Below are 17,938 nucleotides of genomic sequence, written 5' to 3'. Positions count from 1 at the left end.
AAAAAACCCCTTAAGGTACATCTAGTTTCCAAGGTAATTTGAAACTATCAGAAAAATATTTGGGGGAGAGGGGCTGCGAGAGAGGGAGATAGCAATTTTCAGATCCTTCCTCCTACTGCCAGACATGTAGTATTGATACTACTGTAATAGTGACACCTGCTTGCCCCATGGGAAGGAAGTTTTGATGGCCTCATTGTTATTGCTGGAGCTAGTAAAAGAGCAGGAAGTGTAGGTGGACGCCATGTTTTCTTTGCAAAAGCAACAAACTCTGTTCTAGCTTCTATTACAATAGAGAAGAAATTTTACAAAGCAGTGGCTGCAACCGCCCTTTTCACCACCTCCTGACTTCTTAAAAATCATGACAGCATTTTGTAGCCCTATTCATAGTTCATCTATTGTATCTGCTGGTTTAACTTCTCATTTTTGTCCCTTCCTAGAGCTGTGGACAGATTACAGGCCCTGTCTACACTACTGCTGAAGCAGTAGTACCACATACAGTTTCTAAACTAGGATTTTCCTAACATTTCCTCTGGTTGTCTTATGATGATGTAGGGCCCTGGTCTATCACACAGTTTTCATCCCTGTTTATGCTAGGAGAAGTGTTAATACTACAATTGCTAACAAAACATTGTTCAGGCCAAAGCTGTTAATGCTAATGGGCATGGCCTAATTCACTGAGATGTTGCTTTGAATTTTGAATGAAACAAATTTGCATTGTTTGTGTCCAACAAGTGTTTCTCATTAAGCCTGTATTTGAGAACATGAAATTCCCATGCTGGACCAGACCAGTGTTACATTTCTTCCAGTATCTTGTTCCCCACAATGGCCCAACAGCAGCTGCTTCAGAAGAAGGTGTAAGATGCTCCACATGAAGCATATTATAGAATATGCTGCTCACACAGAACTTTGTTCCTAATCTCAGTCAGAGGTTGCTTATGTCAAGAAGTACGAAAGCTTATATCCCTTCTGAAGCTCTAGGTTACAATTTTTGTAATCTTTTACAATAACTCTCTGGATATTTTTATGTGCATAAAAGTCCAATATTGTCTAGTTTAAAAAAAAAAACGCACAATTTTGCAGTGACTTAATTGGAACTAAGCCTCCTGTACTGCCCTCCACAGAGGGGCAGCATGAAGAAAATTTCCTGGGTAAAATCTAAATACGCTTGACATTTGAGTGTTATTCTACATTAGAGTAATTTCTTAAAAAATATATATATCATGTGGTTCTATGATTGCTCAATATTATCCAAATCAAGTTGGCTCATTTTTCTCCCCCCTTTTTAAATTAGACTAACTTGCAGCATCACAATCTCAACCTATTTTGTTTTTTGTGTTGGTTCCTGGCTTGTGAATCATCATACTAAAAAGATTATGCAAGCCAAGTTCTGTCCCGAGTTGTTCATAGAGGTGCCATAGATATAAATGAGGGCAGAACTTGGTTAATTTTCCTAGTTAAAGAGAGACATTGGTGGATTTCAAGGGAGCATATCTGTTATCATGTTGGTGGATCGTGACTGGTGTGTGGTCTTGAAGATGGCAGCATGTAGGAGAGAAATTCCCCAGGAAAAGAAATAATTTTTCATTATGTTGATTCTTTGGTTTTCTTTTAAGTTTTCAAATACAGTGTAATACTGGTTACAAGCATTAACTTTTGATGTAATTTTAAATGATTAGGAATGTTTCCTAGGGCAAGCTACTAACTTGAGTTTAACTAACCAGATGGTACATTCAGTGGCGGATTAATAATTTTGCCGCCCCTAGGCCAGGAAATAATTGCCGCCCTGGCCCTGCCCCAATTCTGCCCTTTTCCCACCCCCATTCCAACCCCCTCTCCAAAGTCCCCGCCCCAACTCTGCCCCCTCCCTTCCCCTATTGGATCCCTTCCCCAAATCCCCACCCCCGGCCCCGCCTCTTCCCCCCCAGCACGCGGCATTCCCCCCCCTCCCTCCCTGCCCCGCGAAACAGTTTCGCGGCACAAGCGCTGGGAGGGGAGAGAAACAGGATGCGGCGGTGCGCTTGCAGAGGAGGCGGAGGTGAGCTGGAGCAGGGAGGCGGGGCACAGAGGGGAGCTTCCGCCACTGCAAATTTGCCAGCCTAGGCAATAATACAGCGCTGGGTCCATTCTCTGATAACTTGTTGGGTTAATGAAGCAGCTGAAATGTATGCTACTGAATTGGCAGATACGATCTAATGCCATATCCAGCAGTACACCCTATTGGCAGAATTCAGATCTGAAAAATCTCTTAAATGCTAAGCAAAATATCTTACCATACTCTTCCTTGCTTCAGCAAATGCCCTTTTCTCCTCTTCTATGCGTCTTCTGGCTTCTTCTTCTGCTTTCCTCTTTTCTTCCTCTCTCCTCTGTCTTTCCAACTCCTCAAAGCTGAGTTTGAGTTTACCAGGACGGAATTCTTTAATAGAATTTTCATTTTCATTATCTTCTTCCTCTTCGTTTGCCTTTTAAAAAAAAAAATTAAAAATGTTTGTACTCTTTTTGGGCCAGTGAGAAGAAAGAAAAGCTCCCTTTAAGAAATGTAAAAACTGCAGTCTATCTCAACGCCCACACACCGAATACTTTAAAGTATTAGGCACCATCTGGATAACTTTTCGAATTCTCTCTGAGGAATAGTTTAACGCTACACGCTTATAAATCAAGAACAATATTACACAAGCAGGGGGTGAACTAAATAGCCAAAGTCATCTTTGATGTATACTCTTAAGGGCTGGATCATTTTGACACACCTAAACAGGCCTCAAAGGGGGTAACAATCCTCAAAATCTGAGTAATAAAACATCTCTCTGAATCTTGAATTATGCTGTTAATTTCACATATCTGGAAAGGAACCTAACAGACCTTTCATTTGTAGTAGAAAATGTATGTAAATGCATTGGACTGTAGTCTCTTTATTTGCATGTGAAGTGCTTTCCCTCAGTCCTGATTTGTTACAAAATAATATAGTAGCGGATTGTAAATTTTTATAAATAAACTACAACAATATATTAGCATTTTATTTTTGACCCAAGTTGACAATGGTGCTTCTGTTCCTCCTTCAGAAAATGAAACATCACTGACGAATGGAAATGAGGTGCTTCGATATCTTCACTGTTGCCCTTCTCCATTAGACACGGTCTGCAAGGAGAAGGCTGGGACTTGCAAACTCCAACTAAGAATGAAAGCAAGCAACTAAGAATGAATATTCCTTCAACTGCTGTATGTCTAGGGCGAGAATGAATCCATGAGCTATGATGGCATCGCTGTTGGAGTTTTCTGCACATTCTAAGCATCATGGCATTGAGCTATTGCTCACAGAGTTGAGAAAATTATATGATACCAGCTTTTCAGAATGATTAAATTACTGAATATCTATGGAAAGGGGAAAAATTGAAGGAAATAATTGAATGATTCCCTTTAGAAAACTCTGCAAAGGTACAACCAACAAAGGCAAGTGATTGGGAGGAAAATGGTAATTTATAACCAATTAAAGTTGGGTGTGTAGAAAGGGAAACACAATAAGAGCTTTAAAAAAATAATTTGCAAATATCACTTTTATACTAAAACTATGTATTTCAGAATGTGGGTGAAGGGGTGGAAAAAAGTATTGTTTAGGATGAGCACTGTGGCTTTCTAAACGAAGAATACAGTATAGAGAGCTGTGGTGTTCAGGGTTGCTAGTAAAAGGAAAGGTTAAGCACCTCGAAAACAGAACTGGACCTAAGCTACAGAATTTGGATTCAAGATCAGATATGGATTTTGACCCCATGCTCACAAGTTCGGATGCATTCTGATGCTGGGCTCCAACAATTTGGTTTTGGAAACTTTCAGGGTTTCAATTTTTGAGCATCTGTGTTTCCACAATTTTGTGCTGAATTAGGATCTTTAAAAAATGTTACTATAAAAACACCACATCAAGTGCAAGATGGTTACAATCTGCCCAGGAACAGTCTAGTAGAATCAAACTGTTTTTAGTTATCAAAAGTGTGTCATTTATTAAATTCCTAGAAATAAAATCTTGCATGGTGCACTGAAATAAAAACCCCATTCACAAGTGCAAATACTGGTGCGTACTGTCTGTGTGGGAGAACAATGGCATAAATAGTCATCTGAGTGCACAGAAGTAAAATCTATGTTTAAATATAGAATTTTCTAAAGGTGGTCTCATTTTGTTGCAAATTATTAAGAAAATGTAGCTAAACTATCCAATATACCTGATGCGAATACTCTAACTAAACAATTGTTATTGCTATAGATCAGAGTACCTAATTTATACAGAGGTCTACTGAATCTTAGATAAACCTAGCTTACAAAAATCTTTAGGGCAAAGGCTACATTATGGAGACGTATCGGGCGGGAGTTGAGGGGAGAGAGAACAGGATTGTGGTTTTTTGTTTTTTTTTTTTCCTATTCCTGACAATATATTAGGCTAAATCTCTCCAAGGCTTAATCTAGAGTGTAGTATTTAAACCCCCTATAAAGAAAAGGAGTGATCCAACCTTCTCCTCCTCCTCTCTCTCCTACTCCAGAGAGAAATCCTCAGTGATGAATATAAACATGGTAGATAAACAAAAGAGATGAATAAGAAATAGCTCCAGACAGTTGCCATGGAATGCTTTCATGTGTGAAAATATTGGTTATTTCAATGCTCAAAGTATCACTGAAGTTAGACAAAACATAGATAACTCCGAGTTTGTTAAATAATGTTTAGCCATGTGACTGAAAACCACTAGAAGGATGCTTATACCCACGAATGTGGTAAATTCATCTGGAGTAGTTTAAGTTCAATCAATATTTAATTAATTTAAAACTAAGAACTGGAGTCAATTTAAGAACAGACTAAAATCTGTTCATACTTTTATACAATTGCTTCAGTAAAAGATTAAAACATACTGACACATGGAACTGGAGTATCCTATGATGCAGCTACATTTTGTAAGAATGAATATGACTGATGGCATGCTTTTAAGAAAAGAAAGCTTCACTCATACCAGTGGCTTGTTTAAATGACTATGCCAAGACTTAAATGAATCACTATCTAGAACAGTGAATTTCAAAGTTCGGGTCGCGACCCAGTACTGGGTCACAGAATGCAAGGCACTGGGTCGCTTTGCTCAGCACCCTGGCAGCCGGCCAGTAAAAACTAGTAGTCCCTACCTGTTCTGACACCGCACTGCGCCCCAGAAGTGGCCAGCAGGTCCGGCTCGTAGGCAGGGGGCCATGGAGGTTCTGTGCGCTGCCCTTGCACCGAGCACTGGCTCTGTACTCCCATTGGCCAGTTCCCAGCCAATGGGAGCTGGGGGGGTGCCTGTGGGCGAGAGCCACACAGAGCTGCTTGTGTGCCTCCACCTAGGAGCCGGACCTTCCGGACGCTTCCGGGGCACAACACAGTTCGCAGCGCCAGGATAGGCAGGAAGCCTGCCTCTGCACCCCGGCTGCGCTGCTGACCAGGAGCCACAGGATGTAAGCCCGCACCCCTGCACCAGCCCTGAGCCCCCTCCCACACCCTGAATCCCTCATTCCTGGCTCCACTCCACAGCCCTCATCCCCGCATCCCAACCCTCTGCCCCAGCCCTGAGCCCCCTCCCACACCCCATCCGTTTGGTCACGGGCATCAACAACTTTCTTCAACCGGGTCGCCAGAAAAAAAGTTTGAAAGCTACTGATCTAGAACAGTATCTAGGGCAGAAAGAATTTTTGAAACTGATAATGCTGTCAGGTCTCAATCTCAACTGTTAAAAACTGAGAATCATCATGAGGTCAACAGTTTGAAACAATTCAGATATAAAAAAAAACCCTCCGATACATGAAGGAATGTAGTGTATTTTCTACACAAATAAGCATCGATAACTAGAAATGAATAATGCATCTATTTACCATTTGTTGTCTAGCTTCTTCAAAGGCACGTTTTTCCTCTTCCAAACGTTGTCTTGCCTCCTCCTCTGCCTGCCTTCTTTGATTTTCTTGTCTTTGTCTTTCCAGTTCTTCAAATGTTAATTTCAGTTTCCCAGGAGAAAGAGGTTCATTTGTTTCACTGCTTCCATCTTCATCCTAGATAACAAAAATGAAAGTTAAATACAGTTTAAATATCAAACCTGTTTCCCAAGTATTTCTCATGATTTGTTTACCATTACAAATGAAAGACACTTGGCTTCCTTGAGGGATTGTTTTTGTTCCTCATATCTCATCCTCTTTTCTTCTTCTTGCTTTCTTTTTTCTTGTTGTTCTCTCTCATTTCCTGGGTCTTCAAATTTTATTTTAATCTTTCCAGGTGTTTTGTTAGGTTTGACAGGCACTACTGTCACCAGCAGCGAATCATCACCTTCCTGTTGTTAATAATAAATTTGTTTCCATAAATATTGACTTTTTGGAGTAGTCTTTCCACATGCAGCTACCACTGTTACCTGTGCTTCTCAAAACTGCCAACATAGTTATACTGAGACCAAAAGTAAGGACCAGAGCAAAACTCATTTTCCAGTGCTACTGACAGCCATTAGTTTTCTTCTGACAACAGAAGAGCATCAAGAGAATTTTATTTTGAATTGAAATGCGACTGGTAGCAAGCGTTCATAGAACTTGTACAGTATCTTCATTGACAGTTGAACTTATCTACAGTATTCATGGCTGATTGGAAAAAAGCTGCTGAAATTTTGCAGATATAATTGTAAATGCACCTAAGTTTTAAGGTGCTATACTCCATTTGGAAATAAGCTAATAAGGAATTTGCTTCCACACACTCTCCCTCCAGAAACTGGTTTAAAAAATAGCATGTGAAGTTACTGCCAGTCCCTTCAGTCTTACTTGGGCAGAAGTCTGGGATCTATTATATCTATTTGCATGTTCAATCTCCATGATATCTAGGACTGAGTCCTTAGTAATTTTTTTAAGTGACAAGTTGTGCAGCATTTCAAAATGTCTGATTAGAGCAACACTGACAACTCAAACATTTACAGACTTCTTTTGTATATAAAATCTATTGCTGTCTCAAGTGGATTTGAGCTATTGTCCAATACAAATTCATGTACAAAAATATCTTCCATGATGTGGATTTACACAAAATATCACCATTAAAGAGAGACTGTCTAGTAATTTAGACCCAAAATTTAGATTTTATTTAAAAAAAAAAAAAAAAAAAAAAAACTTCAGTAGAAGTGTGATTACACTTTGTTTTGACAACTTAGTGAAAAATGGGTTTTTGGTGTATAGCTTTTTTAAAAATTAAACATCCGCTTACAATGCTGGAACCTCATAGAAAACAACGTTGTGCTAGCATATGTAAACCAGTGTGTTAAACTGACCAAACAAACCAGTTTAGCTACACTTTCCAAGCTGAAGTGCAATACGTAAATCAAAACATTGTTAGTGATTATAAACATTCTCTCTTTTAAATGAATCTAAAAATCTTGACTGTACTATAACATTAAAAAAAAGCTTGACACTTTTCCTGTTTAATTTCAAGATTAAAAAAGGCAAAGAGCTTTTAAGGTTAGATTTTCAAAGCCACTAGTGTATTTAGAGGCCCATGTCCTGTGAGCATCAGAATCCTTTACATGGCTTTGAAAATGTAAGCCTGAGTTATTTTTTTTATTCTGACTTTAATGGTTGGTAAGTCATTCACCTTTAAACTTGTTTTAAAGCTAGAATAAATTGGCCTCGTAGATAGATAGCCACAAAATATATTGCCAAGACATTTTCTCAGGCTTTTTTAGCCTTGTTACATAATTTCAGTGAAAAATTAAGTGTATTGTTTATTTACCCAACCCCTATTAAACTAATAAAGCAGTGAATAAAAAATTAGGTGAATGTTTCTTTGAGAGAAAAAAAAAAAAAGTCCAATTACCTCTGATGCTGATTCAGTTCCTGTATTGTTTATGTCATCAATCTATTAAATGAGAATTTCACATAATTATGTTACTTTTGTTCTTTGCCTTAGATTTTCAAATATAAAATGGAAAATTAACTCAGTGATTGCTTGTATGTTGCATTTAAGTTTATGTATCTTCGGGGTGGGAGGGAATAGAGCAGGGGTCAGCAACCTTTCAGAAGTGGTGTGCCGAGTCTTCATTTATTCACTCTAATTTAAGGTTTTGCGTGCCAGTAATACATTTTAAAGTTTTTAGAAGGTCTCTTTCTATAAATCTATACTATATAACTAAACTATTGTTGTATGTAAAGTAAATAAGGTTTTTCAAATGTTTAAGAAGTTTCATTTAAAATTAAATTAAAATGCAGAGCCTCCCAGACTGGTGGCCAGGACCTGGGCAGTGTGAGTGCTAGTGAATATCAGCTCGCGTGCTGCCTTTGGCACGTGTGCCATAGGTTGCCTACCCCTGGAATAGAGGAAAACCATTCTGAATACTTTTTGATAGCTATATGAGTTTAACCTGACATTAAATTTTAATGCCTAGGTTGTATGTCATGTTTTAACCTACAACAGTATTAATGTTTGAACAGTTCTTGAGGCTTACTAGATAAAGGCTTACACTTTACTAGCTATGTAATCCTGGAAACAGAATTGAAACCCTGGGTATAGCATAATAATCTTATTTAGTGTCTTAGTGATAAACTAGTAAATACAGTGTAGATAAAGATTTGTTTCCACATGCATTCCATAATTGTGCAAGAGAAGCTAAAGAAAATCTGTCATCTAATTTCATATCAAAGTGACCTTGTCCTTCCCTTGAGACTGAGCCTATGGAGAAAGCCCCCTTTCCCTATATTCATATTCTTGACATTAGCTTCTATATACTTTACTGTCTGAAATTAGTATAACTTCCTTCCAGAGTACAAATTTACATACTGTACTCCTACCTTTCAAAGTAAATAAACTCTAGAACAGGTACTGAAAGAGGTTATGAGCTAAACTTTCAACAGAATGCTCACAATTTAGTAATGTTACTCCCAGTAGGACACGAGCAGCTAAATCTTTGTTGGACATTTATGCTTAATAAGAGTTCTCTTTCCTCTTCTGTGTGGAGGAAAAAGATTTAGTGCTAATATTTTTGGTTAAGCAAACCATTTATTTGTTCATTTACTCCTGTTCTTTTTGAGGATACAGACTAACACGGCTGCTACCCTGAAACCTGTCTAAAATGTGTGTATGTAACAACAAATGTTTTAAAATTTACTTAGTCAACTTAACCTTGAATCACTTCTAATCATATGATACCAAAATCTGTGTTTGGTTCATTCCCTCTCCCACTTTCTGTTCATCTTTTTCATCAGTGCTTGGTTTCAGCTATAACTCAAGCTCAGTGTTCGACAACAGTGATAACCCTCCACCCACCCTAAAAACTCCTCCACCACACTCATTATCTCCCCCTAGACTACAGTCCATTCACCTACTTTCAAGAAACTAAGACCAAATCCTCCTGCTGAACTCTTAGCATTTTTTTTGTATGATTTTTTCCTATTTGATATGTACTTAATATTCAGAACAAGATAAATATACCTCCTGGGCTTTTTTTGCCAGTTCTCTCTGAATTTTCTTTTTCTCAATCATATCTTGTTCAATTCTGCGCTTTCTTTCCTCCTCCATTCTTTTTCTTTCTTCTTCTTGTCTCTGCTTCTCCATTTCTGCAAACTTGCCTTTAACAGTTCCTATGAATGTGCAATACAAAACTCAATAATTTGATCTAATCTTCAACTGTCAAATTACATGGACTTTTAAACTGTCTCTCTTACCTGTCAGCTTTGGAACATATGCTTTTTCTATTTTAGAAGACTTTGTTTCTTCTTCTTCATCAGAAGCAAGCAGTTCTTTCATCTAGTTGATTAAAAAGAGAAGTTAGAATTGAACTGTCTTTAAGCATTAGAAGACAAAATTTCAATATTATCATATAAAGGGTTCAAAAATAGTTTATCTACTAGATGTTGAGTCCGCTTATTTGAATTACAATGAAAAGTTCCAAAAATATTTTTAATTCTTATGATCAAGTGAATATTAAAAAAATATGAAATATTTGCAAAGAAAATAACCTCCTGCTTTCTCCTGTTCCATTCTCTCTCTCTAACATACTGTTCTTTTCTTCTTTGCTTTTCATCTCTAGATCTCCTTTGATTTCTTTCTTCCCTTGCTTTCTGCATAGCTTCAAATTTATCCTTTACATCACCCTTGTGAAGTTTGGGCACATAGGATTTTTGGACAGGTTTAGATGAAGAAAGCAGAATCTTTGTGAAGATAAAGAAGAAGTAAAGATAAGGAAAAGAAAGTTGAAACAGATGGAGAGAAATTGTATGATAGATTGGCTTAGACAGAATGAGATTTATTAAAACAAAATACATATGTGATCATGATTTTTGTGCCACTGGCTACTGTCTGCCAAGCATCTTAGCTATACTTTACCATTTTTTAAAGTAATGAAGGAATAAACTGAGTTTTGTTGGACTTTAGCTGTATGAATCCCACTGATTTTAATGGAGGGCTATGTAGTTAAACACTGAATTTTGAGAATGTACTTTTATAACATATATGAAATTTTAAAAAGATATCTACATCTCTATATTGTTGCATTATACTCACACTGAAAACAGAAATATATACTTGATTCTGCCTCTAGAAGCAAGACTGGGATTTAGATTTGTACAATCAGGTATGTACAAAGACATGGGTATTAGCATCACCGTGTCTAATATATCTTTGGTTTCTCATGTAACAGATGTTTTACACCATACACTGTTGAATCTTTACACATGGTGGCATTTTAAAAGAAATATAATTCTTCCATTTAAAAACTTAAACACATCATCAAAAACTAATTCCTTATATATTGGGGTTGACCCAGCAATCCAGTGGCTACACATGACAGCTGGGGAGCCAAGCTCCCTGGGCCAACAGAGTTCTATTGTATATATGGCTGAAGAATTTTTCATGGGTGTTTCTATGCTAACACTTTCCTCATCTGTATGCTTCTGCTGGCTCCAGTTAGTACATTATACCCACATCTTACAAGTATTTGAGTGTTCTGTCTCCTTTTACACTTTAGTGCCAACAGAGTATGGTTGAATCAGCTGAAAAACTGACTGAAAACATTGTTTCATATTTTATATGCTTCCTATTTGAGTACATCACACACTGTTAGTTGTATTTGTTTTAACTCCCATCACTAAGTTATCTAGCTAAGATGCTAAAACAGATCTTTTGAGTAACTTAATCCCAACATTTTCTAAAGATATTAAAATATTTTAATCTTCATCTTGAATCATGAATGGTGTAGGAAAGTGAATAAGGAAGTGTTATATACTCCTTCACATAACACATGAACCAAGGATCATCCAATTAATAGGCATCAGGTTTAAAAAAAAGCATAAGGAAGTACTTCTTCATACAATGCAGAATCAACCTTTAGAACTCATTGCCATTGGATGTTGTGAAGGCCAGAAATATAACTGGGTTCAAAAAAGAATTGGATACGTTCATGGAGGATAGGTCCATCAATGGCTATTAGCCAAGATAGTCAGGGATGCAACCCCATGCTCCAGGTGTCCCTAAAGCTTTGACTGTTAGAACCTGGGACAAGATGACAGGAGATGGATCACTCAATAAATCCCCCTGTTCTGTTCACTCCCTCTGAAGCATATGACAGCAGCCACTGTCGGAACACCGGATACTGGGATAGATGGAGCATTGGCCATTCTGGGTCAGACCATTCTTATGTTCTCTTCCTCTTTCCCCTTTTTTTTTCCTGTCCTCTGAATTTTCAACAACGTTTCCTATTTTGTGATTCTCACTTCAGACATCCACTTCCAGCCTTTCAACAAAAGCTAATATTTAATTCATTCTAGTTTTTCTATAATAGCAAGAACCCCTTTAACATATTCCAGCAAATATAATAACCTTACATCCCTTAATCAAACTGTTCTTTTCAAGGGCTTCTCTGTTGCCTTAAGATACAGGGTACATTCCCATTCTTTTCCTAGAACTTATGCTCTTACCCATTTGCTGCTTAGCAATCAGAAATAAAGCATCAATCTTGTCTTTTGTCACATCACTTGTAAGTTACTACAGAACTTTGATTATTTTGAACTTGATACATACCTCAGTCTTCTGTACAATGTCATTCATGGTTTGTTGTTCTGTGATCTGGCACCTGACCCGTTTGATATCTGCGTTTCTATTTTTACCTGTAAGAAATTGCTGCAGATTTATTACCAGCTTAGGAAGACTCACTCTTTAGTTGAAATTTTTACTATCTTTGTAGAAAAAAAGTTAGTCCACATTTAAGCTTGGTGCACCACAACTTAATTTGGTCCTCCTGCGTGAAGATATATGAACATGTACCGAGCATACAATGGTATTGAAATGCAGTGGCTAAAATTCACTATTTGAACGTCATGTGTTACAGATTCACCTACATAAACTATCATGATTTTAGCTTATATGTGATAGCCCTAACAATTATTAATACAAATAAACTGTCAATTAATCAGTTAATTGACACAATTAACTCAAAAAAATTAATCGTGATTGATCGCAGTTTTAATTGCAGTGTTAAATATTAGAATACCAATTGAAATTTATTAAATATTTTGGTTGTTTTTCTACATTTTCATATATATTGTATTCTGTGTTGTAAAGGAAATCATACTGTCTATTTTTATTAAATATTTTCACTGTAAAAATTATAAACAAAATAAATAGTATTTTTCAATTTACCTCATACAAGTACTGTAGTGCAATCTTTGTTGTGAAAGTGTCTTACAAATGTAGAATTTTTTTTCTTACATAACTGCACTCAAAAACAATGTAAAACTTCAGAGCCTACAAGTCCACTTACTTCTACTTCTTGTTCAGCCTATCATTAAGACAAAAAAGTTTGTTTACATTTACAGGAGATAATTCTGCACTCTTCTTATATACAATGTCACCAGAAAGTGAGAACAGGCATTTGCATGGCACTTTTGTAGCTGGCATTGCAAGGTATTTACGTGTCAGATATGCTGAACATTCGTATGCCCCATCATGCTTCAGCCACCATTCCAGAGGACATGCTTCCATTCTAATGACGCTTGTTAAAAAAAATGCATTATTAAATTTGTGATTGAACTCCTACGGGGGGAGAATTGTATGTCCCCTGCTCTGTTTTACCAGCATTCTGCCATCTATTTCATGTTACAGCAGTCTCGGATGATGACTCAGCACATGTTCATTTTAAGAACACTTTCACTGCAGATTTGAATTAACACAAAGAAGGTACCATTGTGAGATTTCTAAAGATAGCTACAGCACTCAACCCAAGGTTTAAGAATCTGAAGTGCTGTCCAAAATCTGAGAGGTATGAGGTGTGGAGCATGCTCCCAGAAGTCTTAAAAGAGCAACACTCTGATGCAGAATTGTTATTGAGCAGAACCCATCATCAGCATGGACGCGTGTCCCCTGGAATGGCGGTTAAAAAATGAAGGGACATGTGAATCTTTAGCGCATCTGGCATGTAAATATCTTGTGACGCAGGCTACAACAGTCCAATGAGAACACCTGTTCTCACTTTCAGGTGACACTGTAAACAAGACGCATGCAGCATTATCTCCTGCAAATGTAAACAAACTTGTTTGAGCGATTGGCCTAACAAGAAGTAGGACTGAGTGGACTTGCAGGCTCTAAAATTCTACATTGTTTTATTTTTGAATGTAGTTTTGTTTTTTACATAATTCTACATTTGTAAGTTCAACTTTCCTGATAAAGAGATTGCACTACAGTACTTGTATTAGGTGAATTGAAAAATACTATTTTTTGTTTTTTTACCATGCAAATATTTGTAATAAAAAATAAATACAAAGTGACCACTGTACACTTTGTATTCTGTGTTGTAATTGAAATTAAATATTTTTGGATGTTTTCTACATTTTAAAATATATTAATAAATGGTATTCAATTATTGTTCAATCTAGCAGTTAATTTGTTTAATCACTTGACAACCCTAATAATCGTATTTATTATTATCACTAATGGGACAGAAGGATGGTTCAGTGGTTAGGGTGCTAGCCTGGGTCTCGAGACACCCAGGTTTAATTCCCTGCTCTGGCATAGATTTCCTGACTGTTTGACGCTGGGCAAGTCACTTCAGCCTAGATCTTTCAAAGGTACCTAGGTGGCAAACTACTACTGATTTCAATGGAAGTTGGGTGCTTAAGTAACTTTGAGGATCTGGGCCTCAGTCTGTTTGCGTCTGTCCCACATCTGTAAAAGGGGAACATTAGTACCTCTCTGTCTCCCTGGGCTGTTGTGAAGATAAAGACAGTGAGGTGCTCAGATAGTACAGTGATGAGGGTGGGACATAGTACTTAGGAAGACAGAGTGCTGTACCAGGTAACTGAGTTTGAGCTAAGACCTCTAACACACTTTAAAGATGACAGCATTTCATATTTTAAAACAAGCTATATTCATAAGTTACTCCATTCAAATTGTGAATTAGCTAAGTGAACAAAATGAAAAATAGATAATACATTGCAAAATGTGCTTAACCTCCCTTATTCTGACAATTTAATTATCATTGGTTACATACAGGTAAATAGTGTATATTATGAAAATAATGAGGTTTCTGAAGTGAAACACGCAGGGGCCAGGACCAAGACTTGCCAAGTTAACAACCTTCATCTGTAGAATTCGCTACCCCTGGAGATCAGTACAGTCCTTGACCTAGACCCCTCCAGAACAGATAGCAGATCAGTTTTTCACACAATCTTTCCGCAATAACAAAGATGAAACAGTCCAAATGGTTATTTCTGGAATAGTCAGTGAGGCTTAGGAACACACACAAATGAAAGGAGTACTGTGATGTTATGTGGAAGGTGCCTAACTTCTATGGCAGGAGCATTGAAGAAGTATAGATAGTATTTGGAGGAAAGATTGTCTCTGTGTCCTTTCAATTACTGATTTCTCTTCAGATACTGCCAACTGTAGTAATGGTTTCAGGGACATGAACAAGTACTCATTAACTACCTTTATTCCGCAGAGCACACTGCACATCTGTTTGATAATGAAGAAAAGTACTTATCAATCAATCAGACATTGGATAAGTCAATGACCTAGATATAAAAGACTATATCCCACCACCACGCTAACAAATTGTAGCATTTTTATACAGTGTGCACATAACTGTGACCTGTAATTGCTGACCACAGCAACTGTACTTGTCAACATGAGAAAAAAAACACACAAAGAGACAGATTTGTTCCATTGTGGCTCTTCAGTGAGAGGTTTTTTTTCCTTTGCAACAGACCATATATGAAGCTTTGGTGTTGAAATGCAAACTGACATCTGTGCACTCTTTACTAGTATGAAAAGCCACACTAGTTAACGTAAGCAGAGATAAAAACCTCAGGAGCAAGCAAAACAATCTAATGCTAAAGATAGTGTAAGTGCAATGCCAGTAAAAGGCATGACCAAAAATGGTGGTGTTCCCTAATCTAGAGGTCAAACCAAGTAGTTTATGAATGAGCTAACTGTGATTACATGTGGTAGAATAAAGGTTAAAAGTCAATAAGCCTTGCTCAGTTTTATTCAAACCCACATCAAGCATCTCAACTGGTGTTTTACCATTAAGTGCTCCTATCTATAATTATGTGTCACATTCTGTAAAACTACTCTGTGCATGTGCCAACTGTGATTTGTTCATGCTTGGCTGTTTTTGAGGACTACTGTCCATACATATTCATTTTCTGAATCAGTGGCATCATCTACAGAGTTTTCAAATAATACTACCTTTCCAGCAAAAACTTAAAAGATATCTCTAGGAATGTGTTAGCACAGTTTTAAAACTTTGTATGTGGGACCAAATAGGCTGTTGTGGCTATAACCAGAAGTAAAGAATTCACAAGAAAAACAAGTATTTCCTGAAGCAGCATTAGATCTTATGGGTAGCATCTGTGAAAATTAAGTTTATTTGATTAAAGCCACATAATACTCATCATTGCATAGTACAGTTTGATTTTTTCATTACACATTAGCTGTTTTCTTAAACCATGCTTTTCAATGTAATGACTTATAAAATAAGGCCTCAGTTCTGCAATGAATTCCATGTGAGCACAGGGGTCTGCCTATACTTAGCTCATTGCTGGATTGGGGCTGAAGCCTCTCTTCATGAAACTGCTATAATTTGTTATATAATTTTTTTAAATGCTATTCTATATTTTAGCTTTTTAACTTAAAATCATTAATGGAAATAGTTTTATAAATGTAAATATTCCTCTGCAGTATTTGTAAGCAACAAAACACTGCAATGATATTAAAATCAAGCAGAATGTCAACCTGGCTAGTCTATTTTCATTGCCCGAAATGACTGAAATGCAAGAAGCAGAACAATTCCTACAACAATCTAGACTTCAATGTTTAAAGTTTTTTTTTAATAATGAAGATGGTGTTAGGAACACAGGCACTTAAATCTATTTTTTAAAACAGGTGGTTTCAGCTGCCCAGTGTCCCTTCTCAGCTCTTGATGATGATGGATATAAATATATTTTACAGTGATCGATACTTTAAAATCTATGGAAATAAGACTTTTACTCATGAATAAATTATTTTAATAGTGAATGTAGATCTTTATGGCTTCATAAAGTAGTAACCACTAGTTTTCGATATGAAGCATTTAAAAAAGTTATCCTGGAATCTTAAATGCCTACGGATGCTACTATATCTTAGAGAGACTAATATGGAATTCTGATATGCTAACGGATGGTCTTGTAGACCACAGTAGTTACAACAGCAAGAAACAACAGTGTGAGAGAGTAATTAGGCACCTGATTCTGCTGTGGTTTATAGAAAACAAAAAACTTTCCACCAACTTCAGTTCATTAGGAGTGTTGGATACATATCCTCTGACAGGATCAGGACCTCTAACGAACCCAAATGTAACCAATCTTAAACCAAGTATTTTTTAATCAGCCTTTCCAAATGAAAGTTGATACATTAATAATACCAAATACCCTACTCATGGACTGATAAAAGGCAGGCGCATGAGTTTGTTAGAGTTATTTGAACTGTTGAATAAAAACAAAAGAAGTACTCAAATCAGCTGTAGTTTCCATTTGGACTGCCTGTCTGTAAGTTGGTGATAGCATGTTCTAATTCTGTTGTGTCTAGAAATGCTCTAGATGCTTCTTGCAAACATTTTTGTGGTATCTGGATTGTCAGTTTACCCTTTGAGCATTTGTTTTAGGGTATATCTCATGCTGTTTTCTTAGTGTCCTCAAGTGGCAACCCTGTTGTGATAAGCATGGCCTGTTCTGTTTGGTTAAAGCCAAGATCCACCTGGGAAAGTCAGGAAAAGAAACATCACACCCCTGCCCCCCAACCTTGTTTCTGATTTGGCAGCCTTGGAACTAGCACATTCATGTGTTATGTTTAAAATATAAATAAATACAGCTAAATCAGTTTTACCACATGCATTTAACAGAAACGTAAAACAATCATTAAGAACATTCAAAAATTGACACAACTATTCAACTTTTGTTCTCCTTTGCCCTACAAAATCTTTGGAAATCAGATGGACCTTTCAGTGTACCCTGAATGTCACCAAAACTAGGCTCTGGAGGAAGAGGGTTCCAAAGATGACCTTGCATAGGGCACTACTTTTCTGTCAGCTGACATATGCCCAACCGCCTTAATACATGTTTATATACTCTATATGTGACTTCCCCTTAAAATACTCTGGAAATTGCAGCTAGTACAGAATGCAACTGCTTACTATGTAGATTTCGGCATAGGTAGCACATTACATTTATGTACCACCCTCAGCTCCATTTAAGGTTTTTGAATATTTAAAAATGCTTTTAATTTTGGGCCTTGTAGATGTTCAAGACTATTTTGTGAGAGTCTAGGGAAGCTACCATTAGCTGAACACCTCAATTTTACATTGACAAAGCATGGCTGACTACAGTGAGGTCCATATTCAGAAAGAAAACATGTTTGAAAAACACTGTTGGCAACTACTACAACTTGACCATCCAG

The 17,938-nt window shown here is 37.1% G+C and overlaps 2 protein-coding genes across 27 annotated transcripts in view; one reads left to right on the top strand and one right to left on the bottom strand.

Annotated features, from left to right (window-relative positions):
- Positions 1 to 6,618, top strand: part of FUBP1 (far upstream element binding protein 1) — a 59,987-nt gene extending 53,369 nt beyond the window's left edge. For 3 of the 6 annotated variants that reach the window (XM_065555474.1, XM_065555475.1, XM_065555468.1), the window contains one exon: positions 3,057 to 6,618. In XM_065555474.1, coding sequence (XP_065411546.1) covers positions 3,057 to 3,074 — 18 coding nt within the window. In that variant the 3' untranslated portion in view covers positions 3,075 to 6,618. The remainder of the gene's footprint in view (positions 1 to 3,056) is intronic. The other 3 variants (XM_065555467.1, XM_065555465.1, XM_065555463.1) reach the window with 3 other exon arrangements.
- The window catches only part of NEXN (nexilin F-actin binding protein), a 43,299-nt gene that overhangs the window by 12,834 nt on the left and 12,527 nt on the right, over positions 1 to 17,938 (bottom strand). For 7 of the 21 annotated variants that reach the window (XM_065555480.1, XM_065555492.1, XM_065555481.1 and 4 more), the window contains exons 2-8: positions 12,032 to 12,117; positions 9,679 to 9,760; positions 9,446 to 9,594; positions 7,835 to 7,876; positions 6,123 to 6,320; positions 5,872 to 6,045; positions 2,271 to 2,459 (exon numbers count right to left, since the gene is read on the bottom strand). In XM_065555480.1, coding sequence (XP_065411552.1) covers positions 2,271 to 2,459; positions 5,872 to 6,045; positions 6,123 to 6,320; positions 7,835 to 7,876; positions 9,446 to 9,594; positions 9,679 to 9,760; positions 12,032 to 12,117 — 920 coding nt within the window. Of the gene's footprint in view, positions 1 to 2,270; positions 2,460 to 5,871; positions 6,046 to 6,122; positions 6,321 to 7,834; positions 7,877 to 9,445; positions 9,595 to 9,678; positions 9,761 to 9,972; positions 10,165 to 12,031; positions 12,118 to 17,938 lie in introns of those variants that run through there. The other 14 variants (XM_065555477.1, XM_024107855.2, XM_065555488.1 and 11 more) reach the window with 7 other exon arrangements.

Source organism: Chrysemys picta, chromosome 8 (assembly GCF_011386835.1).
Source record: "Chrysemys picta bellii isolate R12L10 chromosome 8, ASM1138683v2, whole genome shotgun sequence".
NCBI lineage: Eukaryota > Metazoa > Chordata > Testudines > Emydidae > Chrysemys > Chrysemys picta.
The sequence above is the reverse complement of the archived record's forward strand: the minus strand, read 5'-3'. Positions and strand labels throughout refer to the sequence as shown.